At 52.5% G+C, this 24,599-nt stretch overlaps 10 protein-coding genes across 12 annotated transcripts; 3 read left to right on the top strand and 7 right to left on the bottom strand.

The window, feature by feature from the left end:
- Nucleotides 1–474: 474 nt before the first annotated feature.
- PV05_08808 (uncharacterized protein) lies at nt 475–2,187 on the bottom strand (the record flags this gene model as incomplete). The annotated part of the gene is made up of 3 exons (XM_013458348.1): nt 475–1,642; nt 1,698–1,917; nt 1,974–2,187. 3 exons carry the CDS (start codon nt 2,185–2,187, stop codon nt 475–477), a joined length of 1,602 nt encoding a protein of 533 aa, XP_013313802.1.
- Nucleotides 2,188–2,457: 270 nt separating this feature from the next.
- PV05_08807 (uncharacterized protein) lies at nt 2,458–4,892 on the bottom strand (the record flags this gene model as incomplete). Its single annotated transcript, XM_013458347.1, has 9 exons — nt 2,458–3,005; nt 3,053–3,231; nt 3,280–3,384; nt 3,437–3,548; nt 3,600–3,823; nt 3,878–3,952; nt 4,003–4,234; nt 4,288–4,427; nt 4,480–4,892. The coding sequence occupies 9 exons, from the start codon at nt 4,890–4,892 to the stop codon at nt 2,935–2,937; spliced, it is 1,551 nt and encodes a 516-aa protein (XP_013313801.1). The 3' UTR covers nt 2,458–2,934.
- Nucleotides 4,893–6,065: 1,173 nt separating this feature from the next.
- On the bottom strand, nt 6,066–8,397 carry PV05_08806 (non-histone chromosomal protein 6). Its single transcript, XM_013458346.1, has 6 exons — nt 7,440–8,397; nt 7,192–7,236; nt 6,785–6,901; nt 6,639–6,734; nt 6,463–6,584; nt 6,066–6,412 (listed from the first exon to the last, which is right to left on the bottom strand). The coding sequence occupies exons 1-6, from the start codon at nt 7,690–7,692 to the stop codon at nt 6,383–6,385; spliced, it is 663 nt and encodes a 220-aa protein (XP_013313800.1). The 5' UTR covers nt 7,693–8,397; the 3' UTR covers nt 6,066–6,382.
- A 161-nt stretch (nt 8,398–8,558) lies between these two features.
- On the bottom strand, nt 8,559–13,540 carry PV05_08805 (uncharacterized protein). The gene is made up of 2 exons (XM_013458345.1): nt 9,257–13,540; nt 8,559–9,190 (listed from the first exon to the last, which is right to left on the bottom strand). The coding sequence occupies exons 1-2, from the start codon at nt 13,475–13,477 to the stop codon at nt 8,909–8,911; spliced, it is 4,503 nt and encodes a 1,500-aa protein (XP_013313799.1). The 5' UTR covers nt 13,478–13,540; the 3' UTR covers nt 8,559–8,908.
- Nucleotides 13,541–13,844: 304 nt separating this feature from the next.
- Nucleotides 13,845–15,550, top strand: PV05_08804. 2 transcript variants are annotated; one of them, XM_013458343.1, is made up of 3 exons: nt 13,845–14,176; nt 14,251–14,395; nt 14,519–15,550. In XM_013458343.1, the coding sequence occupies exons 1-3, from the start codon at nt 14,012–14,014 to the stop codon at nt 15,421–15,423; spliced, it is 1,215 nt and encodes a 404-aa protein (XP_013313797.1). In that variant the 5' UTR covers nt 13,845–14,011; the 3' UTR covers nt 15,424–15,550. The 2 variants fall into 2 exon arrangements, with proteins under 2 accessions (XP_013313797.1, XP_013313798.1); XM_013458344.1 differs by having other exon boundaries at nt 14,501–15,550.
- Nucleotides 15,385–16,732, bottom strand: PV05_08803 (uncharacterized protein). Its single transcript, XM_013458342.1, has one exon. It carries the CDS (start codon nt 16,650–16,652, stop codon nt 15,561–15,563), a length of 1,092 nt encoding a protein of 363 aa, XP_013313796.1. The 5' UTR covers nt 16,653–16,732; the 3' UTR covers nt 15,385–15,560.
- A 174-nt stretch (nt 16,733–16,906) lies between these two features.
- On the bottom strand, nt 16,907–18,112 carry PV05_08802 (uncharacterized protein). The gene has a single exon (XM_013458341.1). The coding sequence runs from the start codon at nt 18,057–18,059 to the stop codon at nt 16,959–16,961; it is 1,101 nt and encodes a 366-aa protein (XP_013313795.1). The 5' UTR covers nt 18,060–18,112; the 3' UTR covers nt 16,907–16,958.
- Nucleotides 18,113–18,280: 168 nt separating this feature from the next.
- PV05_08801 (uncharacterized protein) lies at nt 18,281–19,965 on the top strand. Its single transcript, XM_013458340.1, has one exon. The coding sequence runs from the start codon at nt 19,034–19,036 to the stop codon at nt 19,655–19,657; it is 624 nt and encodes a 207-aa protein (XP_013313794.1). The 5' UTR covers nt 18,281–19,033; the 3' UTR covers nt 19,658–19,965.
- Nucleotides 19,966–20,021: 56 nt separating this feature from the next.
- PV05_08800 (uncharacterized protein) lies at nt 20,022–20,753 on the top strand (the record flags this gene model as incomplete). Its single annotated transcript, XM_013458339.1, has 2 exons — nt 20,022–20,688; nt 20,743–20,753. The coding sequence occupies 2 exons, from the start codon at nt 20,022–20,024 to the stop codon at nt 20,751–20,753; spliced, it is 678 nt and encodes a 225-aa protein (XP_013313793.1).
- A 519-nt stretch (nt 20,754–21,272) lies between these two features.
- PV05_08799 lies at nt 21,273–24,247 on the bottom strand. Of its 2 annotated transcripts, XM_013458338.1 has the most exons (4): nt 23,435–24,247; nt 23,103–23,373; nt 22,684–23,026; nt 21,273–22,616 (listed from the first exon to the last, which is right to left on the bottom strand). In XM_013458338.1, the coding sequence occupies exons 1-4, from the start codon at nt 23,713–23,715 to the stop codon at nt 21,685–21,687; spliced, it is 1,827 nt and encodes a 608-aa protein (XP_013313792.1). In that variant the 5' UTR covers nt 23,716–24,247; the 3' UTR covers nt 21,273–21,684. The 2 variants fall into 2 exon arrangements, with proteins under 2 accessions (XP_013313792.1, XP_013313791.1); XM_013458337.1 differs by having other exon boundaries at nt 23,103–24,247.
- Nucleotides 24,248–24,599: the final 352 nt, after the last annotated feature.

Here is a 24,599-nt window from a genome sequence, read left to right as displayed (position 1 = left end):
CCCGGTCAGGAATGCGGAAAGGCTGTGGGAAAACAATGCTTCAGAAAAGGGGCAAACTCCATTTTCGAATATCCGACCCCGATCTTTCCAGATATTCTGGGGCAACGTCGGTCAGTAACATGCGATTTCATTGTTCAGATGTAGTGAAAAAGCCACCAGGCCACCCTCCGACTTTGAAGATATGTTGATAAGACATGTGGTGGTGGCTTCCAGATGTGAGCCTGGGCCGGCCCCCTGGTTCAGTGGCTGCAGATGGCACGGTCATGCTGACGGCGACGGTGCTTTGTCCAGCGCATTCAGGGCCTCCGCGAGGCTCTATAAGTCGAGCTCCTGTGAAGCCCCATCACAGCCTGAAGTACTGCTGGCCAAGGTTCATTCCACGTCGAATAGGAGCGGACTTGTAAGGAGTGATGCTGGGCACCGTGACGGAGTTGCCGTTGGCTGAGGAAGAATCGCCAACAATTCGCCGTAACATCAACCCTTCCCTTCGTGTATATCCTGGCTGAGAGTCTGCTGCGAGGACGTCGCAGTATCCCCCTTCGCACCACCCTCCTTTTCTCCACCCAACTCGCCTTTCGTTTCTTCCTCTTTTGCGTGATCTTCTTCCTGAGCCATTGGCTGCGGCTGCGGCTGCTGCCCCGTCTCCTCGTCCTTCTTGACAGGCTTCTTCGGCACTATCCTTCTCATATCATACCCTCCTTTCCACCCAACCCAGCCTTTCTCATGCGGCCCCCTCAAAAAGCACACCACAAGTGCAATCGACACGAATCCTACACTCGCTGATCCAGACACAACCCATCCTCCCCGCGCATAAAGGTGATTCCCCACCGCCGTGCCTATCAACTGGCCCACGAAAACACTGACCATATATGCCGTATTGACCCTATTCCTCGCCTTGGGCGCCACAGCATAGATTGCGGTTCGATTTGCAATCTGACTCGTCTGCAACCCGATATCGATCCCAATCGCCTGGATAATCGGTCCGGCAACTGTGGTCTTGCCTGTATACGTGCCCACCACAACGCCGGTCAGACAGATCAACTCGCCAATGATCACCGACAACAACGGCTGGTGACTCTCCATGAAAGTCCGCGCGAAGATGGGCGCCCACGTCATGCTCCCGATGCCAATGAGCGCGAACAGCCCAATGACCAGCGAATTGTAGTGGTACGGCGACCCGGCGAGCAGGAATGTCAGTGTCGTCCAGAAGCTAGTGAATGTTGTCGCCGTGAAGAGGCCGACCAGGCATGCTTGGACAAGGACAGGGTATTTGGCGACAAGTTTGAGAATATCCCACAGTAGAAACGGGTATTTCTTGAGCACCTTCTCGTCGGGGTTCGTTGACGGATAGTCGGGCATGAAGAAATACAGCAGGATAAGAATGAGATATTGCAAGGCAAAAGATATCCAGTATATATACCGCCAGCCGATGAATTGCGCGACCACGCCGGCGAGGAGGCGAGCGCAGAGCATGCCGAGTAGCATACCGGAGACGACCACCGATAAGGCAGTCGCGCGTCGATGAGGAGGCGCCATCTCGCCGACCAGAGGGAGCATGAGTTGCGGGGTGACTGTGCTAACGCTTGTGATGAAGGTTATGGCTCCGAATGCGGCGAATGAGTTCGTCACGCAGAGCCCAACCCTAGCTTGAGTGTCAGTCTCACAATCTTGCCCGCGGAAAGCACAGATGTAGATACCATAACGTAGCTGTGAACCAGACGAGCCAGAGTGTAAACGGCCTCCTCTTGAGCAGATCCCCCAATGGACATAGAAACAACAGTCCTCCTGCGTACCCTGCCTGTGCGAGGGTCGGAATGTAAGAAGATTCTTCATCGGTAACGTGGAAGTCGTCTGCTAGGAGGTTGAGGATGGGGTGGTTGTAGTAAAGGTTGGCTACTGTAAAACAGCCTGCGAATGCTGGAGAACAGCTGTCAGAATAGTCCCGGTGTGATGGGAGTAGGCCGCCTCCTTACCAAATAGCAGATTCAAGCCCATGGAGAACTGGAAGGGTTTGTCTGGGTCATACCGACATCTTGGTGGCACGTAGGTTAGACAAGCGTACACCTTCTGCCATAAAGTCCTTTTCGGCTTCGAGTCGCCATCTTGACTAGCAGGGTCCTCCACTGGAGGTGCCAGCTCGATGGCTACCTTGTCAAGGTTCGCTGCTTCCTCGCCCGACAGCGCCATGAAGGAGTCTGGCTCCGTGTTGGACACTGACGAGCAGCGGAAAGGTGAAAAGGAACAGAAATCATCTTCTCTGCGTCCGACCGACTAGTGTTGTGTCTGGAATTGGAGATGAGGGTCCCGTTCCGTCTGTACAAAAAGTGGTTAATGGTAGCCGGTACGAAATGACGCGAAGAAGAAACGGATGATGGTCGTGCGATAGGCGGAAAGCGGCCGGTGAAGAGGTGGATGTAGGTGGATGTTGCGGAGAGACGACGATAGATGGAGATGAGCGGACACTTGACCGATAAGCATTCGCCTTCCAGGGAGCCCGGCTACGACAGCCCCGAACAGGCGACCTCGTCAACTCTCGTAACCTACCTAAGGTCAGGTACCTAGGTAGATACCCGTCAGCCTGAGAGGTGACCGAGAAATCTACATCATGTGGCTTATGGCTTCTTGCGCAGCTTTTGAGTATCAACAACCTAGTTGTCAATTCCGGACCTGGCGCCAAAATTCTAGGCCCATCCAAGACATCGAGAAGCGTCTGTCTGATCGAATCACGTCTGTAGCGCTCGCTCTGCCCAAACCGACCATCCAAAAATTCAAGCAAGAAACGGAGCTGAGAAGACACGTCAAGAACGAAACGCACAAAGGGTATCCAAGGACTAAGCCTCTCCACGCTGTGATCAATCATTAACCATTTTTCCGCCCCGTCGTCCTCGTCATTGGTCGTTTCAATCGTCAAGTCGTAAAAGACCTTGTTGTCGCTCATGGTGTTGCTCTGACACCCCGGTACTCGTCGCTAAAGTCTTCGATCGTTTTCACAAAGTCCTCGGCATCTGCGGCAGGTCAGCCAGGCCACATGTCTCAACCGGGTAGGACGTACCTCTGATTAACTCAAAATCAAGAAAGTGTTCCCCATTAGCCGCCACGTGAGGCGTATATTTTGAAGAAAAAACATGTCGCTGAAGTTGGGCCAGGTAAACAACAGAACTGTTCTTGGCCCGTCGAAGCCAGGTAGGAGAAGTAACGTGGTGCGTAATGAATGCTGTCCAGATGGGGCAGCTGCTGGGACAATTAGCTTGCCATGTTTGGGTACTTCACTCGACGTACTGCTGCATGTCGCCCTCCAAGACGGACGCCTCAAGTCGAAGCCCATCCGTTGCTTTGTCCCGATACAGCCGCAAAGCATGCTTGAAGCCGCTATCCCGAATTGCGCTATGTCCGGCCGTCAGCGTGAATAAATACCATCCACATACACATATCTCACCCGGCAAAATTGCTGGTCTCCCCTTTCAAACAATGGTCAAGAGCATTGTCAACATGCGTCGCGCTGTCATGGGATCGGAGCGAGAGGAAGGTACAGTGAAAAATCACCAGCCCTGAGCACATCAGCTTAGCTTCTCCGATCATCCCGTGATGGCTGCTCTTACACTCATACGAAGTGAACTTGAGACTAGTCCAGCAAGTACTTGGGGCAGTGACAGTGGGACGACAAAGATAGAGGAACGGCCCAGCTCGCCGAATATGCAATTCATTGAGCGGTAAGCACGACCATCGTATGCCTCGACGGCCATCTGGCCATTCACAGACGATCTTGCAACGGTAATCTCGTGGCCGCCAGTAAAACTTGGTTCGAAGTCCACCAGGGTATTTCCTATGCCATGTCAATTCAGCAGGCCCACAATGTCACCGACTGTATCTCCCTTACATCTGCAGGATCCGTTCGAATTCAGTATCTGGCAGGCTTCGGCTTTTCCCTGCGCTGTCTCCAAAGCAGCGCGACCTGCACCATACAATTTAGCGGCTGAGAACAGAAGAATGGGAGAACGCTACACTTCAGGATCATCTTCGAGCATTGTGGTGGGAAGGTCGTTGAAGATGGTGGTGGCCCAATGTCCAATGTCTGCATCCGCGCTAGACACATGGCTAATCGTGGAGAAGGTGGTGGTAGGAGACAAGGGCGGCGGACTGGGTACCGCCTGGTGCTGAAGGGTTTCGTAGCTATCGTGTGATGATGTAGGCGACATCGGTCTCACTCGTACTTGTGATTTGGGTTGTCGTATGACTACCGGACCATCAGCACCCCGATCACTTCTCTACCCAAACGGATAAATGTACCTGTCTGCTGGACTGGCACCAAAGAGAGGTTTGCGAATGTCTCTGTGGCCGCTATCAAACGTCTATTACTGCGCTGTAGCGATTGCAGGTCGTTGATCTCGTGGCGGAGGTCGTCAATTTGTCGTCGACTATAGGATTGTCTAACCAAAGATTGCTGAGCACGACGATACCGCATCAAAGGCACTGTCCTACCTCTTCAACACCCTGCATAACCCAAAGGTGAACAATTTATAGGTCGACAACCGCATGTCGAGGGTCTGTTGGCCCATGCCGTGACAATACCGTGTAACCTCTTTCCAGGCATTGCGGTAGTCGATCCTGGGCCCATCGGGAGGAATTTTGCCCAGTATGTGCCAGACATCCTGCAGTGTGAAAGCGATGCTGTTTTGAAGAAGTGCAAGGTCGTCCGCGAAAGATCGGGTGACAGCACTTCCAGCGAGGTCAATTTGGTCGTTGAGCTCTCGAAGCGCCCAGCTGAGATCATTCAGTCCCGTGATGGCCAAGGTAATGGGCTGCACATGGTCCTGGTCAAATTTCCTGACGGTGCTGAGGATTTCAGCAATATCCAGGGCCCGTCCGGCCTCCTCCGCGAGTAGTAGATCCATGCATAACGTATGATGATGTTGCGGTGAAGATGGGGACAATCCTGCTTGACCCGGAAATGTAATGGCGATGAGGCTCTTCTTTTGGTGCTGAGCTGGCTTCGGTCCAGGATCACGAGCGGCCGGTATTGGTGATTCTGTAATACGCGCGGAGGCGAACCCTTATGCGGGTGGTTTGACGTGTCAAGCAGACAACAGGTGAAATCGACGGTTGGCAGCGCTGCTGCATGGTCTAATAGGGCCCAAGACGACGCCGATTTGTCGCCGCTAACCCTTGACATGGAGCATTGCAACACAAGCTCACGACTCGTCCCGGTCACGATTTGTACCAGCTTTAAATGACGCTGGCCCCAAAAGAACAGATTTTTTGGACGAGAGCAGGCGTTGTCGAGAGAGATTGCCGACACGTACGGTTGGGTTGTTGGGATCAATAAGAGATAGCATAGCGTCATGCTGCAGGCCATTGCTGCCTGATCCTGGGCTCGTCTGGGCTTCCAGTGCTTACTGGAAATGACGCCCATGGAAGCGGAACCTCTGGAACACGTCGACGTGTTCTTCCACCTGGACAATGTCACCTACCTGGGCTGCATGGCAACTAACCGGCTGGTTTCGAGGCCGCCGTGCTGGAGACCAAGGAAATCATCATTGGAAACTGTGCAGGTACCTCGTGCAACATACTCTCTTGATGCGAGTTTCGACATCTTAGGCAGAATAGCGATTGCTGGATGCTGGCCGTTGTTGGCCACGAGACGAGTCGCCGCAGGCCTGCGCTGCAAGACGTTCAGATCGCGTCTGTGATAAAAGGAATCTAGGAGGAACAAAGAGGTTTGCGACCTTTAAAGGTTCAGAGGAACCCAGCCCTGCGCCTTGTTGATGCCTGAGGCAAGAGCGGCCAAGCCGAAGGCCAACGGGGGCCAGAAGTAATGAAGGATTCGGCTGTGACACGAACGCACCCGACTGTGTGACATGAGCGAAGCACTTCTAATGACGAGATATAGCTGGCCATGGGCTCCTAGGGGAGGATACAATATGTATCTGCCAGTCTTACCTAGGCACCTTCACACTTGGTTCGAGACGCGTCAAACACAACGCGTCGGCCAGCCTTTCGAGCAACTAGCTTGATCTCATCTACGTTGGCCAAGGTCGATGGCTCCTCACGCAAGGAATAAAGCAGGATTATGCGAGACATTGCATTGATAGAAGAGCTAGTATACAGCAAGTAGCATGTCATGCCAAGTCACATCTTGTGTTATTGCAGCTCAATTCACCGTGACATACAGGATAACTCTGTGGGCACGATGATGATGATTAGTTCGTTGAGCTGAAGCTCGTGCTCGATGCTATTCCCATGCATTGTCCGTGAAAGCCCATGATTCCTGTCGACACTGCAGACTCCAGAACCCCTGCCACCCATCCGTTCATTGCGAGTAAACACATAACCAGAGTAAAGAAAGATGACTGAAATCGGTCAACGTCCGGAGACGATGACTTGTTTAGTCCTCATCCTCATCACTGGCAGCGGCCTAGGAACCAGTCAATCCTCTGATGGGGAGGGTGATGAACAGCTACTCACATTGTACTTGGCCTTCTCGTCTTCGTAACGCTTCTTGTCGGTGGCAGCCTTCTTCTCGTATGGCTCACGCTGCTTCTCACTAAGAGCCTTCCACCTATCACCAAGGACTTTGCCGACTTGACCTGTGAAGGCGGATCAGTATGGCTGTGTTGTTTGATTGCAGAGAGAATGCGTACCGAAGCTGATGCCTGGGTTTTCCTCACGGACATTCTCACGTTGCTCATTGGCAAAGAACATGTATGCAGAGAGGCCGCGCTTGGGAGCGTTGGGGTCTATGATGGTCAGCTGAGATGTGCTGAGGAGATCTGGTGTGTCCACCAACCCTTCTTCTTCTTGTCACCTCGAGTACTCTTAGCCTTGGAGGTGGCTTTGGCGGTTGCTTTAGGCATTTTGATGGTGAGCTGATGTCGAGACGAGAAGCTGTATTTGTTCTGCGTTCCTTGAGGCTTGTTAGTTGAATGCTTGCTATGGTTGTTGGATGAACGGAGGCAGGTGATTGAGGTTTCGCGAAGAATGATGAAGCAATTGGAGGATGTGTAGAAGAGTGAAGGTGGGATTTGTTGCACAGAGACTTTGTGATGTCGCCAGTGAAAGCGCAGTGATGCCGTCGCTGATAGGACTGTTTGCGCAATGGAAAGGAACAGGCACAGTTGGAACAAGGATGCATTCACGCCTCAAAACGCGTGTTTTCGGATGACAGTGGAAGAGCGCAGGAGTGAATCGACCCACCTAGGAGAGGAAAACGCGTCAAAAAGGTGAGGTGAGTGGTGTCGACTGCGGTGGTGATTGTTAGCGAGTCGTGAGGATGCGGCGATGGCAACGGCGACGGCGACGCTGAGGTCGGGCAAGGCAGCCAACAGGGTAGATTGATGACGAGAAGGTCATTTTTGATCGGAGTTTGAAGAGAAACAACGGAGAAAGAGATGTGGTGGTGTCGAGGGAAAGGTGGGAAAAATGGTAGAGAGGAGAGTACTTACAGTATGTAGTGGTAACGCAGGCGACGAAAGACTGGCACTGTACAGTACAGCGCAAAATTGTATGGGAGGATTCTTTGGTGAGAGAAGCTGTAGTAGTAAAATGGGAGGGAGAGGAGAGCAGGCAGAGCAGGGCAAAAATGGCGGGCGGGCAGCTGAGCTCCCTTCTCCCATCATCTCCCCTTGGTCTTCCCTGCGGCGCCGGATCAACTACCAGGCATTGGGCAAAGCGACTTGATTGATCTGACTGTGGCATCAGTCACTTGCCGTCTGATCCTCATCGCTGAGTCGCTGAATCGGATGAGTCGTTGCGTGTTTGTTGCTTCCCCTTGCGCTTGTTGGTGCTCTTCTCTCTGGCTCCCTCTCTCGCTCTCCCTCTCTCGCTCTCTCCCTCTCTCCTCTCCTCCACCTCCTCTCCCTCTCCCTCTTCCTCTTCCTCTCACTCTCACTCTCTGCCCAATGCGCCCTCCTCCTTATCCTTCCCATCCTTCCCATCCTTCCCACACGCTTTTCTCTCTGCCATCTTCCTCCTCACCCACTCTTTTCCTCGCCTACAACCATTCACATCCCATCTTTCCTTCACACGCATCTCTCTCAATTCACCACCCATCATGAGTACCACCACAAACCTGCCAAGCGAGTCTTCAGCTGTCGCTTCCTTACATTTCCTTCTTCCACCCGCTTCAGCTTACCCTTCACTTCTCCTCTCGCTTCACTTGTGCAGCCACTCAGCTCGCATATTGTTACCATAGTGTGTAATGCCCACTCCATCATCAGCCATTAGCTCTGCACTGGGCCCTGTACTTGACCATTGACTCCTTCAGGCTTCTACTCCTACTGTGCTAGTAGTACACAACCCCGTCACCTCGTCCGCACCCATTCGAGTTCTTGCTCTGCCCCTGCTCACTAGTGCCTTCGTCAAAAGCCTACGAATCCCCTCTTATCATTTCCTCGTCGACCGCAATGGACCGAGCGTGCATCTCAACTCTATCTTCATACCTGCATGATCTTGTTGATATCTAGCCTATCACTTTCTGTATAGCTCTGACGCCATTGTGCCACATATCCACAATTTGTTGCAAGGTGCCTCGGTGCTGCGCAACGTCTCATGATCGCGCCCTTGCAGGCTTGCATTGAGGTCAGGACTTGCAGCCAATGCTGGCACGGCAGGTAACTAGCTCGCCATGTCCGTGCTACGTAACCACACTCGCCTTTGGACTTGGTCATTTTCCAGTGGTATCTCGCCTAGTACCTTTGCCACCATCTGCAAACTACTCCGTACAAAATTATGATTTCAGACGGTGTCAATAGGTACAGCAGCAAACTGTCACGTGAGTTACGGCAGAACTATGTGATGGCCGATTGTGCCCCACGTGTGCCCTTAAGCCTTCATCAACTGAAGGCTATGCGTATAATTGCTCCCGTTTGCATTGGTCTCTGGTCTTGACCTCTATGTCAATCAGCTGCGACGGTCAGGAGCGATATTCCACGTTGAACAGTTTATCCCAAGGCCTTCCCTTGCCCGGCGATGGCTTGCTCTTCGCTGGACTTGCAACTGGTGTCTGAGCTTTGTGCCTCAGGGGAGATTGCGATGCATTTCTCGAGATCGAAGGCGAATTTCCGGATGCTGTCCGTCTGGTCGCAGGTTGAACAGACGGGTTGACAGGCCGGGAATGCTGGACACATTCCAGGCCGGTCTCTGCATAGTCTGAAGGGATGGTTTTGATCGCTGGTGCAGATTGCCCAGCGCCAGTCTGTAACTTTGTCATCAGCCGACCTGTGCACGCCCATCACGGGCCAAGCAAGAGATCCCTCCTCACCACTTCAAAGACCTGTGCATCTTCCCTATCGGTTTGGCTTGCCGCAGTAGGCTGCCGAACGAAACTCGCCGTGCCAGTTGGGTCTCCTGATCCTGCACCTTGAGCTGGCCGCTCGTTTTCAACCTCATTCTCGTTCTCATTCTCGTCGTCGGCATCCGCATTCGTATCGTCCTTTCGCGGTTTTTGAGCTTGTTCGGCATCTGTGTCACTTGTAATGGGCGCAAGCGGTGCAGCTTTCGCAGGGATATCCTTAGTACTGCTTCCTCTGCCGCTTGAACCATCGTGCTTGCCCTTGATGTCGACACTTTTCTTGCTGCCCGAGCTTGATCGTCGACTGTCAAGACTCTTGGTCAACGTCTTAGTCACCATAGTGGCTGTGGCATGTCCTGTAGTTCCTCCTATGTTGAGCCCAGACTTATGGTCTTTCCGGCCCATGTGGCCTCTCACCTCGACATTGGTGGAAGTGACAGTCGACTTGCCCACAGTAGGTGTACCTGGAGCACCAAGCTTTTCCTCAGCGGCGTCAATCATGTACCATCTTAGCCCATCGGAAAGCTCAAATGGGTTTTCGTCATCAATCGACCTAGTAGAACCACCGTCATCTGCGGCTGCGCCTAACAAGCCATTGCCACGCAAGCCGCTCGAAAGACTGCGGGACAGATCAACCATGCGTTCTTCAATCTTGGTAATCCGAGCTAACAGCCAATCTCTTGCCTGAAGCTTATGCGCATCTTGCTCTCGGAGAAAGTAGTGCGGCGCCCCGACGTTGAAGGCCGCCCAGGGCCGGGTTGCTTGGTTGCGGGTAGGCAGGAACAAAGCTAGATCGCCTTCTTTGAAGCTCCGGTATGCAATCTTGTCATGCGCTTCTGCTTGGATCCGGTGCGTGCGCTCACGATAGGCGCGAGAGTCTTTTTGATACTTCTTGGCCAGGGTTTCGACGTCCTTGTATCTTTTCGTAATGAGGTCAATCGTGCTATCGATATCGAGGCGTTGCAGGGCTGCCAGAAAGCCACTATACTTTGTAGACTCAGAGCCGAGGTCGCTGTCGGACATCCAGTAGAGTGTTTCCAGATCAGCCGGGTCGGAATAGTGCTGTGCAGGGGTGGTTCCTGAACTGGTCCGTCTCATGGCGAAAGGGCTTGAGCCTTCGCCGCCGCTGAGCACGACGCTGGCATTCACTTTCGACGCTCGCTGAATATGCAACACGTCATCCTGTCGCGATACTGAGTAGCCAAACTGTTCGAGCATGCGGACAATGCGGTCGTGATAGTGAAAGAGTCGTTCCGACAACTGCTTGGCCACCTCGCCTCGCTTGTCGAAATGCTTCTTCAATTTTTCTTGTCGCTCGGCAGCTGTTTGCGAATCGTGCTTTAGACTCTCAATCTCATGCTTCAAACGTTGAATGGCACTTTCATCATCTGTCTTGCGGTCCATCAACTCAGCAACCTTTTCCTCCTCAGACTTGAGCTGTTGCTTCAGTGCATCAGACCCGGTCTCACCAGCAGCAAACTTCTCTCGCAAATTGTCCATTTCGGCCCGTTCGCCTGCTAGTTCAGAACGAAGGGCGGAAATTTTGCTTCTCTCATGCTTCAGATCTTCTCGTAGCTCGCCTGCTCGTGCTTCAGCAGCAGAAAGTTGTTCGGTCACTGTTTTTATTTGAGCTTCGGCATGCGATAGTTTATCTTCCAGTGCTTTGTTTTCTGCAGTTGCAAGTTGCAAGGAGTCATCAAGGCCGCGAGCGTGGATGGCCGCACCTTCGGACAATATCTCAAGGGCGTTCACAAGCCGACGAAGATCTTCTGGTGCAGAGCCAGCAGGTGAGAGGTTGGAGTGCGCTCCCTGCAAGATGGTAATGTGATCTTGCTGTTGGTCTTCCATAGCTCTCAACTGGTTGGCCAAGGTCATGTTGTGTCCTTGTGCAGCTGCTCGCTCGTCCTTTGCTTGATGCAGTTGACGCTCCAGCGTCGCTGCCCGCTCGCGTTGGGTAGAGGCATCTTTCTGAGCTGATTCAATTCTGCGCAGTGCTTGAGTCAAGTCATCTGCCGCGTCCTTCTTCAACTGCTCTACCTCATTACGCAAGTTCACCACTAGCTGATCTTGTTCCACTCTCAGATGATCTCTAGACTCGTTCAAACGATCGAGTTCGTCCTCGGCTTCTTCTAACTTCACCTTGAGTCTGTGGACTTCATCATCGAGCAGCTGTCGTTCTTCTTCGAATTCCTGCTTCTGTGCTTCGAAATTTGCCATCAAGTCTTGTTTGACTAGTTCAGCCTCTTGCATCTTGTCTCGACTCTCTGTGCTGGATCGTCTTTCTTCGTGGGCCTCGTCCTGCAACTTTTGTATCTGAGCTTCCAAGGCCACAATTTTCTGTGCAATAGACTTTTCGTCTTGATTGTTTGAGAGCCGGCGTGTCGATACAGACGATCTCCTTGACAAATCGCTTTGCCTATTGAACTGGGTGGGCGACGGCGCGAGTCTTTCGAAGTCCGCAGCACTTCCGGGTGCAAACATTCCACTTGTTGGTCGGCTGAGCTGACTCTGGCGATGAAGCAAATCTTCCAACTTGCGTACACGGCTGTCCGAGGCCCGTAGCTTCTCCTCTAGTCTCGTCTTCTCATCTTGCAAATTCTTCACCTCGTCTCCGTTGCGAAGAGCAGCACTCTGGGAGAGGTCCTGCACGCTTCCATTCTTGAACGGCTTCGGTTTTTGCTTGCGCACCGGAGCATCAAGATCTTTCAAACGTTGTGTGATACCTTGGACAGCATCATCGATGCCCAAAGCCCGCAGGTCATCTATCCAGGCAAAGACCTCATCGCGGTTCACAAAAGGCCACGAGTTGCGAGGCGCAGATGCTTTCAGATCAATCAAGGCGTCTTTGGCATTCATGTCTTCGTTCAGAAAGTCGCCATGTGCGGCAGCCCATTTCTTCCGCCGCCTTTGTTCTTCCTCTGTTTGTTGCGACAAGTCATCATGAAGCCCGTCAACTTCTGTCCTCATCCGCTCAGTCCATTCAGATCTTCGAGTCGCCTCAACTAAGGTAGTACCATAGAGTAGCGGCAATTGGAACAGGTGTTCGAGTTGTCGATAGTTGTCGTTATCTTTGAAGTCCAGACTTGTGACAGCGACCTGTAATTTTTGTAGGCGAGATTGCAAGCTTGATATCCTCTGCAACGTCGAGTACCAATCATGAGACACAGCACTTCTTGCCTCTGACGCTGACTTTAGATTTTGCACAATTTCGTCCACGAGGTTCTGCAGCCCTGGCAGTAGATCTCGAGTATGTACAGCGGCCTTTCTGGATGCCGAGACGACGGATTTGGGGTTGTCTTGCATCTGGATGACTTGTTCGTAATCGGCGCTTATACCCCTAGCCAAAGTCTCTGCTTCGTCCAAGAGAGCATTGGTGTCGAAATGTGGCACTTCCGACGAACCGGTGTCTGCGTTATTGGTATCGTTTTTTAGACTCTCCATGTCTGACCGTAGCTCTTGCAGACTTTCCTCGAACCCGATAGTACTCTGCTCCACGCTCTCAGCTGCTGCGTGTAGCCGAGCACGATCAATTAGCTCGGATAACGTGCCGCTAGGAGTCCCCGAATGAGTATGCCCGGGATTATTCGACCGCCGTAGGATTTTGGCGACATCTTCGCGTACTGGTAGCTCTGCAAGGGTGTCTGCACTTCCCTCCCAATCTCTGGCCGCATCTCGAAGTTCTTGGATATAGCTCTCTGCCCATTGACGTGTCTCATCGAATCTCTGCTCCAGGGTGTTGACATGATTCCGGAGATTGTCCAATGCCACATTCATGGACCGAGCAATTACCGTTGCCTCGTCTGTACATGTTTCGATGTCTTCTACACCGGTCCTGGCTATCTCAAAGGCCTCGAGCGCCCAGCCTCGTCTCGCCATGAATAGATCCTGCCATGCTTTCAGGCTATTCTCGTCTGCAAGGGAGGAAGGAGGCTCGGAGAGAGGTGGGAGTTCAATGCCGGCTCTCGAAGGTGGTCTCGCTTCGGAGGATAGGAATTGTTTATCGTATACATAGACTTGGGTCTCATTTGACAGATTCTTGACTATCTTGCCTCGAGGGGTCATCAAGATCTGGTGAGCGGCTGAAATAGTGGCATTTGATTCGATCCATGACCGCAGGCTCTCAACACGGGCGTTGATATCGTGGAAAGACAAAACTCGGCCGGTATGAGAAATGCAAACTTGCAAAGCCATCGGCCCCTTCCAACCCCACTGTCGCTGGCAATACAAGAAGAAACAATAACTTAGAGATCGAATAACTGATAGAGCATACAAGGCAATGTCGCAGATCAGGCAGTAGCGCGTCATTCAGAGAAGGCCTCGGCAGGGGCCGGCAGACACGTGCGCCTAAACTAATCCTTCTTTGTCGGCGCCTCTCAAGCCTGGAATGCCCACATCTCACTCCAAAATTCTAGGTGGGTGCTAGGCCACTAGGCGCCATACAACGTCCGGGTACTACAGTACCAGGCAGACTTGACAGGGCGGAGAAGAGCGGACGGTCCACCAGGCATATCTGGGATGTCTTGTCGTGATTCAGTATCGCTTCACCAGCTAATCGGGAATATGTCGTCGGGCGTGCGTGTACACCAAGATATGACCTATATTTGAGGGTTAGTCACTTGAAGGCAGTCACTGGATCACAACTACATGTCACTGGGCCACCCATCCAGGCCAGTGAAGAAATCAGACAAGAGCAGAGCACTCGGAGGCAGTTAACCGCCAGGCAAGATGCCAGACCACCTACCACACATCATGAAGCCCTCCTTCTTGTGGCATTGGAGGTCGTGGGATGATATCAAGCAGGCTTCCACGTTCACAAAGGCCAACTACACGAACATCATCCTCATCGTTGTGTTTCTCTTCCTTGCACTAAGACAAGTACGATCTAATCAGGTAAGTCCAGATGTATTCAAGCAGAAGGATGAATGATTCATATGTGGACTCAACTAAACCTCTACCACTTACAGGCTGCCAGCAAGAAGGCTGGCTATGAGAAGCGCTTCCTCAAATCACCAGACTTCCCGGACATCGAAGAACAAGAGGACTTCGACTGGAAGACCACGGAACCGTTACAATTCCGACCCTTCAAGCCCAAATATCACTTGACAATGGGTGAGTGTCTTTCTTTCCATCTCTTCAGCTCCCTTTTCCTTCTTTTTGCCTCTGTCTCGTCAGGGCAAAATGAAAAAGAAAGGCTGACAAAGCTATCCTTTTGAGCCGAATCTGACGACTCAGCCCTTGAGAACCTCAACCCGACCGAGCTCCTTGTTATAGACAAGACGTACGCCGACCGCATCGACTACCGCCGACGCATCATGGCCGAGCACGGCACGCACGTCGTCAATGTCCACGATGACATGCGCATCCGTCCAGCCGTTGTCGAATTGTACACGTTCCTAATGGGCACATATCTCCCCCTACGCTTTCCGCAGGTCTTCAAGCTCCACGAGACCGAGTACGAGCAAGGCAAAACGTTCATGCTCGAGAACAAAGTAACCGGCTCCCTATTTGCAGCGAGGCCGACCCCGTCAACGGCGACGATGCGATTACTAGAGATCCTTGGCCAGACTGTGGATGAAGACTTCCTGTTCCTCCTGCCCGAAGAAGACGGCGGCGACGATCCCAAATACGTCCTCGAAGCGTACGTGACGGTATGTCCATCGGGCTTTGACCCGGCCCAAAAGATCGGCAAGCGGCTCGCCGCAATCCATGATCCAGTGCCCGGGTACCGTTCCAAGCTGGAAAGCAGCATGGACCGGTTCTTCTCCAAGATCGAGGTCGGCAAGTACGTCAGGCGGGTCAACTGGGCCATCACAACGAACACGGAACTATATGCCGCCGGCAAGGGGACGACGCACGCCCACGAAGGTGACGAGGTGCAAGAGCTCAAGGAGATCGACGTCGACAAGACGTTCGTCCGGTGCGAGCGGCAGACACTGCATCGGCTGCCCAAGTCGAAGGCACTGGTGTTTGCTTTCCACACTTACCTCTACCCGATCCAGCAGATCAAGGAGGAAGGTGGAGGCGAGGAACTTGCCACTGCTATCGACGGCTTGAAACTAGGTAGCACGCCGCAGATGCATTTCTACAAGAGAGGTGCCGTCTGGGGCGAGGCTGTGAAGGAGTATCTACGCAGCTGACACAGACCTGGGTATACAAGCCACATCGCCTTCTGATATCCATGCACATGGATAGGCTCTATGCACATACTATACTTTCCGAACCCATTCACAACTTTTGAAGCCCTAATTCACACGTTTTGGACCCGCTTTCCTGTCTATCTCAATCGCTCGACGACCTTGATCAGATCGGCCGTGACCCCCATCGCCGTAACCTCACCACCTGCGCCTGCGCCCTGGATCACCAACGGATTCGCCCCGTAGCGCTTGGTATAAAAACAGATCAAATTGTCACTGCCCCTTAGACTCGCAATCGGCGTGCCCCGTTCCACCATCTCCAGCCCAACTTTCACCTTCCCAGCCCCAACATCGACACTGCCCACATATCTCACAACCTTGCCCTCTCGCGCCGCCTGGTCCTTGTACCCTTCCATCTCGCCATCAAACTCCGGCAGCCTCTTCATGAACTCGTCACTACTGCCCGCGCTCTCCAACTCTTTCGGAATCAAACTCTGCACCGGGAAACTCTCTGGGCCCTCGACTTTGAGCCCCGCCAGACGCGCCAGGATGGTCAATTTCCGCGCAACATCCATCCCATTCAAGTCGTCCCTAGGGTCGGGCTCCGTGTAGCCGGCCTCTTTCGCCTGCGTGACGATTTCGGACCATTTTGCTCCCTTCCCTGTTCCTGAACTTTCTGCAGGAGCGAACGAGTTAAAGAGAAACGACATCGTACCCGAGAATACGCCCTCGATCCGTGTGACTGTATCGCCCGTCGCGACCAGATCTTTCAGGGTGGAAATCACAGGCAACCCGGCGCCCACACTGCTCTCGTGGTACACCATCGCCCGTCCATCACTCTCCTCCACGGCACTAAAGATATCCGTCCACAGCTGCAGACTGCCCGAGAACGCCTTCTTGTTCGGCGTCACAACGCTAATGCCCTTGCGCAAGAAGCTCGGGTACGCATTGGCGACGTCCTGGTTCGAGGTGTTGTCAACAAGGATGGCTTTGCCGGGCGTACCGGAGAGGTAGGACGTCAGATCGGACAGGGAGAGGAGTTTCGACGATGAGGACTGCAAGTCTGAGGGCGAGATGGCATCGTAGTTCTGTGTGTAGAGTTGTTTCGCGGAGCGGGAGAGGAAGATCAGTGTTGGGCGTAGAGAGGTGGGCAAGTTGGAGAGTTGAGAGAGGAAGGCGGTACCGACACCGCCGACACCGACGACGGCGAGGTATAGTTTCGAGGATGACATTGCTACGATACCTGATTCAAGGGAAAGAAGAGCGTCAAGTACCTGGTAAAGTATGTAGAGTGACAAAGGTCAATAGGTACTTGGAAGCATTGGAAACTTTTTCAAGCCAGCGAACGCGGGGTAAAATGCAGGAACAGGACCAACACAATTGAGGGGAATCTGGCGAGGCTGTGCGATAGCCTTGTTGTGCGTGGCCTTCTTCGGATGGATGTAGCGACAAAGCACGACTATGATGTGCATGTTTACTGTTCAAGTTTCAAAGAGGAATGACTTCTTGGATATGCTTCATAAATAGCCTGTCGACTTTCAAGTCTGTGCCTCGAATCCGGGTAGACCAGCTTGACCACCTATATCTTCCCAAAACCTATCATAGTCCACCCCTTTCTTCGTCAAAAGCTGTTTCAACTGGTCGAGAGCTTCAGCTCGTCTTCCTTCCGTGAAACCTCCAGGTTGGGAGGTCTCATACTGGACGATCTCTATCCAGCGGAAGAAGACACTCTCGGCACCAAGATCCGCAAGCTTGCGTCTGAATTTCTCCAGGTCACTGTCTTGCTCAGCTTCCTTTATGGTCATCTCTGGAGCCTCATGTAGCCGCCAGACCAACCATCTCTTCTGATAGTAGACCAGTGCCAAGTTTTCGAGATCTTTCATTTGGATAGCACCCTTGTCCGCCAGTCTGTGAGCATCCAGCATCGCCTTGAAGTCTAGATCCCAATCCTTGTCAAGGAGCAGGTAGCCAGTCTTTTCCAGATAATTCAGTCGCATGGCCGCGTCAACCTTGACCCTGATAGTCAGCTCTTCCTCTACCCTCCACGTCTTAGTCTGCTCCGGCACTTCGCTCGTAAGCAGTGGCGTGTCCCACTTCCGTCCTCTTCGCACAATGATCTCGGTGTCTTTGAAGCCAAGCGTCCTTCTCCATGTCCACGGTCCCACAAATCTAGACCATTTGCTTCCAAACACGAACTCTTTCGGCCAGCTACCGACCAATCCGAAGATGGCATAATCGACCATTAACAGAAATGTCCGCGAACTGACTTCATTCATGAGTTTACCGGCGCTGGCGGTTTTGGTATCCACTTTGTAGGCAGTATCATATCCGAAGATCGTGATGATCTGCTCAAGATAGACGGGTAGGGCATAGTAGACACGCACGCACAGACCGATCGTGAGAAGTAGGTTTAGGAGGAGTGGAACGATAAAGACTCGCTTTTTGAGGCTCGGGGGCGTGCTGTCGAGGTGTACAAGGTAGATATGGTCTGTCGGGAGGGTGGAAAGGAAGGGTTGAAGAGAGGCTGGTGCATATTGAAACGGCGTGGGAGGGCCAGATGCAGGTGGGGGTTGAGGCTTTACGTTGACAGTGGAATTGGCTGTGGCTTTTGCAGCTCTCTTTCCTCCACCGCGAGCCATCTCTCGAACTCTGTGGACCACCTTTAACAACGCATGCTGGTGGTGGGTTGTGGTATTTCGACTTCAGAAAATCAATGAATGTAACTCCAATTTGGGGGGTACGCAGGGAATATTTTAATCCGAGTCAATGACGGCACGTGATCGCTATCATCCGAGTCATTGACATTTAGTTCGACAGGTCAGTTGAAAACAACAATGCTCCTTGCTATGTGTGTTTGATCATGATTGTTGTTTGCTACACTGAGGGTATTCTGGAATCTCTCCACAGGGCTATAAGAGAGTGCTCTTACCCTGAGATAGTTCAAAATGATCATCGTTGCATACACCACTGTTTTCAACTAGCTCACGTGCAGGTCAACATCAGGCCCCCATGGATTTCCAGCTTCAACCCATTCCTTAAAGACCGGCTCACTCTCTTCGCTTGCTTGTGGAAGGTAAGGCCCCGTCAGGATGACCGCCTGTGTCGTTCAGAATGGAGCGTCCTTCAGCTGCCTCGACGAAAACCAAGCCCGTTGGCGAGCAAAGCTTGCTGAAGCTTAAACCGGGCCTGAGTGGCGGAGGCTGACAAGCCGCTGGGGTCCAAGTCTGAAGAGATCAGCCAATCTGGCCTCGTCTCAATCTGCAACTGATGCTATATCAGGGACATCATGCTGACATGACCCTGTTCTCCGGTTGCTCTCAAGCCCCGGCGAAGCCTTTTCGGCAAGTGCTTATGCTGACCGGCGCCATGTACCTGGCTCACCTGGCTTCGGGGCCCTTGATCGCATACCGCGTTTAGGCTTGAGATGAAATACTTGCCAAAGCCATTCCCCTCCTCCAGAATGATCTGTCTGGATCTTTTTGCAAAGACATTGCGGTCGGATTTCGCCGTTGAGCTTTGGTGTCCTCTTTGAACAACGTGCTCTTGCAGTTCTCCCACAGCGATAAGGATTTCCAGCTGCCCTTTGTAACCCTCAAGTCCCGGTCCTGCAGTTATGGACTACATCCCAGATCGTCTCGTCAAGGGTCTGCGACAAGCGAGAGGCGCGACATCAACTGCTGCCAATACGGCGACAGCCACGATGAAGAACGGAAAGATCACACATGCCGTTGGGAAACTGGCACAAGCAGGAGTAGTCGACAACAGCGAAGGCACACTCGTCAGCACGGGCACCGCTACTACCAGTATCCACGCCGAGAAAATCACGCACTTGGCCACAAAGTTATCGCAGGCCGGCCTCAGCACCGACGACAGTACCACAAAGTCGAGCAGCCACAGTTTGGCAACCAAATACATCATCGTCATCGCGGTTGTTGGTGCAGTGGTGCTGCTGGCTCTTGCGCTAGGTGGCTGCTTATGCTGGAGAAGGTACAGAAGGAGGAGGGCGTATAATGTTGTCAGCAAAGGGGTGGACAACAAAGGCAAGGGACACACTCGGGACAAAGAGGATATGTTCAATGCAGACATGGCGGAAGCGGAAAGCTTCAACACAGAGAGTCAAAAGCTTACCGAGCGGAATTTCGAGAGCGGCTATGACAAGGTTGATACTGGATATGACGGGACCAGTTACGGAGCAGCCGAAGGACATGGTGACAAGAGGTCGAATTTTGAGGCATGATGAGGCCTAACAGCAGCGTGCGGACTATTGTTCAGTCTTGGACATGTGCGCAGGCAAGGTGTGCATGAAGTCAGTACCGCGCTGTCCCTGCCTTGCAACGGAGTCAGGCAAGGACGGAGTGCATGTCTAAGGGAGTTTTCGGTTTTCCACACTTTCACTTCACCTGTACCTCAATATCTTGTCATCTTCTTTCACCTCACGCCTCACTTGTACCTTCACACCATGTGCAGTCCCGGGCACGTGCCTGTCCAGAACTGCATTGTTTCTTCTATATATAGAGCCCTTGCACTCTGTCGCCGCCGCCATTACCTTCCCCCCTCATCATTTATCAAACGGTATCCTTTCGCATTCCTGATTTGCAGTCATGGCTCCAACATCGTCGATGCTCGGAAAGCGCGACGGGCCCGGCGGCACCTCAGAATCGAGTAAGCGCGCCAGAATTGTGATTGAGGTGGTACCAGACGGTGATGTTATCCTGAAGGTCGGCAAGGGAGACGAGGTTGTAGACTTAAGAGTCTCAGGAGCCATCATCGGCCTCGCTTCCGAGTATTTTGCAAAAGTGTTATCGTCATCTTTCGAGGAAGGCCTTTCAAAAGTAATCCAGCTTAGGGATGATGATCCAGAGGTCATTGAGGATTTCTGCTACATTGTTCACCACAGAATGGACAGTCTCAACCACTGCGATGGCCAACACCTCCTGAAGCTGTCCCTGACGGCAGACGCACGTTTCTGTACGAAGACATTGAAACCATGGGTTGCCACTAGGCTCTTTGATGTCATGAAGCTGGTGGAAAGAGCGTCAGACGAGCTTGGCACGTGCGAAGAGCCCAGTTACATACATAACCACAAGCTGCTTGGCCTCCAGATCGAGGAGGTTGTGGAGATCGCTGCAGTTTTTCGCATGGACGATCTGTTCTGGCAGGCAACGCGAATCGCTATCTACCAGTCTGATTGTCGTCCGAGTGATGGCGAGTCCAAGCAAACCATATCAACCATGCAGTCAGCAGGAGCCAATAACCTCGACCTCAATGGTAAGTCCTCTTTGTTGCTCAACAAACCTCACTTATCTGACATGTCATCCAAAGGTGCTCGATAAGACTCGCAAGGCCCTTGTGGAAAAGTTCCTCAATGCAATCATTGTGTGTGTTGGCGAGAAGTTCAACCGCAATGTTACATACCAACGAGTTAAGGCGAAGCGAGTCTGCCAGTTCAGCAGATACAGTGCACTGATGCTTTTTCTTATGTCAGTTGGGATTGAGCCTGGACAGACCAGCAATTACGGCGGTTCAATACAAGGTGCTATGGCCCAGATCAGATTGATCCCCAAGGATGTTGAGAGGTTCAAGTCTGAGAAAGCCATCTTGCGGGGAGAACCTTGTGTGGGTGGAGATCGATGCAAATACTGCAGCAGGAACATCTTGCAGGATATGCTGAAAACATGCAACGACCATGCCAGGAAATTGCCAGGTATTCGTCTTCGATGTTTTCTGGGGGACGAAGAGGACTACCTCACAACTCGCAAATGCAAAGAAACATTCGGCACACCTTGCTATACGGCCTACGCAGGGGGCTGGCGAAATGAATACTGAACAGTTGGAGGTTGGTCCATGTCCGTCAACGAAGAACAAGTCAAGTGGTATGTAGCGAATGCACGTCCCAATCTCATCGTCGCGCTGTTCGAAGACGTTCGTTGGGTATTGCATACGTCGATGCAGCCGCGGAGCACCTGGTCACGTACTGTGGCAGACCTTGGGATCATACATACCAAGGTACCAATGTATCAACAATGCATTGTTGTTCCATTCACGCCCCTTTCCACTGCTTCATGTGTTCTGTCTACCAAGATATGAGCCCTCCACCCACCCATACATCTAGGAATTTGTATTTACAATCTCGCCCAAAAGAGCGAACACCACATGTAAGGCTTCCTCCAAAGCCCCAGAATTAGTCCGACGTCAAAATCCCAGCTGGTGACGCTAGAGAATTGTCTCGCCGAGGCATATTGCCCGAAATCCAGTACGGTGCGTTTAGAGCACGTTACCCTTCGTCTGCGACATCTTCTTGACGTTCAGGTTCTTCATCATGCCAACCCAAACAAAACCCAGGACCATGATGGCGGAACCCGCTGCAAGCATTCTTGTCTGTGCATAGCCGTAAGACTTCTGGATTGCGAGTCGTTCAGGGCTTCCGACAGGATAGCTGAGCTGCGTGACCAGACTTCCATAGATGGTCGCCACGTCTGGCAAGGCGGATGCGGGTAGATTGCGCTCGAGAGCCTTTCTGAAGGTGTTGGTCCATATGGCGCCTGAGATGGCCTCGCCTATCGAGCCACCGATGCTACCGCTGACAAATACTGTCGACAGCACCGCAGCGACATACTGGTGGTCGACGGAGGCTAGAACGGCCAACTGGACGCAGAGAATGAAGACACTCCCAGCGACAGAGAAGAAGATCTCGCACATGACGATATACCCAATATACCCGTTGGGGGTCCGGAAGTGGATCATCAAACCAAGGGAGAAGATATACATAGGGACGCAAATCCAGAGGATCCATTTGAAGCGTCCTGTGATCCGGATAATGTAGCCCGTAATGAACAGGAACACAAACGCAACGGCGCTGAAGGTGTTTGCGACATATCCGGCCTCTTCCAGGGTCAGGTTATAGACAACCATCAGGAAGGACGTGAAGTAGCTGGCGTAGCAGTAATAAGAGATCTGGTAGGTAGCATCCAATAGACACGCGCCTATAACTGTTCGGTCGAGCAGGTAGTGAGGTTTGAGGAATGGCACCGGAGCCAGGTATATCTGATAGAGGGCGAAGAAGACCAGCACGACAGCGCCCACAACGATCATGGCAATGATGTAGCCGGACTGCCATCCCTGAGGCGCGGTACTGGCCAGAGCAAATGGTAGCAGGAACGTCACGAGGCCACCGGCAAATAGGATAATGCCCGGTACTGTGCATTTCGAGAAATTCATCAGCATCCCGAAACAGTCTGAGTGGGAGGTATTGTGGTTACTTACAGTCGAACTCTTTGATGATGTACCAGATCTGCTGCGACCAGGTTCGGCCGCTCTTTCCGCGGACGATGATGCCTTTCTTTTCTGCTTTACGAAGATTCCACTTCAACATCCCGTATAATGGCAAGGCCACACATGGGAAAACGATGGCCCAGCAGCCAATACCCCATTGCCAGCTGACATTGTTGTAGAAGGCTGCAGCAGCCTTTGATCCGGCGAACGCTGTGATCACAGCTGGGGAGGAGGTGAAAGCAAAGGCCAAGCCTCGATTTCTCAGATTCGTCACATCTGCGGCGAGCACATTCCAGCTGTAGGCGAGGCCTCCAAAGCCGATGGAATAGAACACCTGGGTCCATGTAAGTTTCAATCGTCGCTTGCAGGATGACGAATGTCTTAGACAGGAATCATCGATCCTAGCTTACCTGAGCAGCGCAATAGGTGGAGAGATTCGCAGACGCAGCCATGAGGACCAAGCCTAGAATGCAGAAGGCTAACATCAGGAGTAGACCTTCAGCCCTACCCCAGACATCCAACATCTTTGCCATTGGGATATAAACTGCTGCAGTCATGGCGTTGGCAACGATACCGATGACCGTCAAAAGCGAATGAGACTGCCATTCACTCGTGGCAAAGGGCGTCAAGCTGACGACAATGGTGGCCTTGAAATTGTTGACCAAGGTAAGAAGCCAGATACTGGGGGAAGAGCATGTCAGCTATATCGTCGCGCAGACATACGTAGCACGGTGAAACGTACAGTATCAGGACTCCAGCAAGCGATTTTTTCGACCAGGCCAGAGTGACGGCCTCGATCTTCTTGACACCGTTCTGCGCAGCTTCACTGGGCATTGCCTCTTCATGGCTCTTCAGCTCAGACGCTTCTTCAGGCGAGCCAGCCCTATGGATAGCTTCTTTGTCGTCTCTGGAACCGACGTCGCGGACCACTGGAGGGTGTTCCTGTGCCGGCAATGGACGACCTTCGATGTCGTTGAGCGCAGTACCGTCCGCATTATGATGGAAGTCGTCTGGGACTGCCATTGCTCTCCGCTGGTTTAGATGAGAATGTAGAGTTGTGTACGATAGGCCGTCCTCTGCTAAAGTGCGAAAGGCCCAAATATGAACAAATATGCAGAGGACCTCGAGGGACAGTAGCGCACATAGACTCACAGCTTGACTGGCCTAGGAAGCCCGCACCCGAGAGGCAATTGAGACTAGACCTCGTGGAAGTAACATGAGCCCGAGACCGGACACAGTCAAAGTACAGAGAACGAAGTGGGGTGACCATGTTGAGCAGGGGCTCAAAGGTCCGATAGTCGGTCAAAGTATGGTCTGCATGCGGGCAGTGGGTGTGATGCCACATGTTTTGGCACGGTTTGTATCGTATCACCGACGTCCAATCCTGTGCCCTTCCGGATGGGGGTAAATTCATAGATGAATGAGAGAGTTGTCTTGGAGGTGGTGTTGCACTTGATCTTCCACCCTCGTTCGCGGCCTGGGATTTCTTGTCCTGCAACAGCTAGATTTGACTGCTCGTAGCCTCCAGACTCCGGACTACTACGGTCGACCCAGTTTCTTTCAAATCAGCTGAGATAAAGAGTTTTCCGTCGCATGCATTGAGCGTGGTGGAACCCGGTGGGAAGGGGATGAGGATGGAACGGGACTCAGAGGTGCCAAGCTACTTTCATCTAATCTGATTGATCATTTGATTAGATATGATCCATACACGCTTCTGGGTGTTACGTTGATGGTTGGGGGTTGGGACGGTCGATCAGGTCCTACCGAGTGCTAGTACTGTACCTAGGCGGTCTGGGTACTTTGTGGGTGGCTCCAGTGGGCTCGGTGGGCGCCGCAGAGCCGGTCGGCTAGGGAGGGAGCCAGGCTTGCACCCAACCGGCAGTTCTTGTGGTATTTCTGCGCGCTTA

This window comes from Exophiala xenobiotica, assembly GCF_000835505.1.
Source record: "Exophiala xenobiotica strain CBS 118157 unplaced genomic scaffold supercont1.5, whole genome shotgun sequence".
Lineage (NCBI taxonomy): Eukaryota > Fungi > Ascomycota > Eurotiomycetes > Chaetothyriales > Herpotrichiellaceae > Exophiala > Exophiala xenobiotica.
This window is presented reverse-complemented; position numbering and strand designations above follow the sequence as displayed.

Bases quoted from the DNA above. Each gene is read 5' to 3' on its own strand.
- PV05_08806 (XM_013458346.1), bottom strand. From the start codon at position 7,692: ATGCCACAGTCAGATCAATCAAGTCGCTTTGCCCAATGCCTGGTAGTT. The intron at 6,902-7,191 runs GTGGGTCGATTC...ACAAGCCTCAAG, and splicing joins GACGCGTTTTCCTCTCCTAG to GAACGCAGAACAAATACAGC. The intron at 6,413-6,462 runs GTGAGTAGCTGT...ACTGGTTCCTAG, and splicing joins ACGAGAAGGCCAAGTACAAT to GCCGCTGCCAGTGATGAGGA.
- PV05_08805 (XM_013458345.1), bottom strand. From the start codon at position 13,477: ATGGCTTTGCAAGTTTGCATTTCTCATACCGGCCGAGTTTTGTCTTTC. The intron at 9,191-9,256 runs GTGAGGAGGGAT...ACAAAGTTACAG, and splicing joins ATGCACAGGTCTTTGAAGTG to ACTGGCGCTGGGCAATCTGC.
- PV05_08804 (XM_013458344.1), top strand. From the start codon at position 14,012: ATGCCAGACCACCTACCACACATCATGAAGCCCTCCTTCTTGTGGCAT. The intron at 14,177-14,250 runs GTAAGTCCAGAT...TACCACTTACAG, and splicing joins GACAAGTACGATCTAATCAG to GCTGCCAGCAAGAAGGCTGG. The intron at 14,396-14,500 runs GTGAGTGTCTTT...TATCCTTTTGAG, and splicing joins CAAATATCACTTGACAATGG to CCGAATCTGACGACTCAGCC.
- PV05_08803 (XM_013458342.1), bottom strand. From the start codon at position 16,652: ATGTCATCCTCGAAACTATACCTCGCCGTCGTCGGTGTCGGCGGTGTC.
- PV05_08802 (XM_013458341.1), bottom strand. From the start codon at position 18,059: ATGGCTCGCGGTGGAGGAAAGAGAGCTGCAAAAGCCACAGCCAATTCC.
- PV05_08801 (XM_013458340.1), top strand. From the start codon at position 19,034: ATGGACTACATCCCAGATCGTCTCGTCAAGGGTCTGCGACAAGCGAGA.
- PV05_08799 (XM_013458338.1), bottom strand. From the start codon at position 23,715: ATGGCAGTCCCAGACGACTTCCATCATAATGCGGACGGTACTGCGCTC. The intron at 23,374-23,434 runs GTACGTTTCACC...CTCTTCCCCCAG, and splicing joins CTTGCTGGAGTCCTGATACT to TATCTGGCTTCTTACCTTGG. The intron at 22,617-22,683 runs GTAAGTAACCAC...CGAAATGCACAG, and splicing joins CATCATCAAAGAGTTCGACT to TACCGGGCATTATCCTATTT.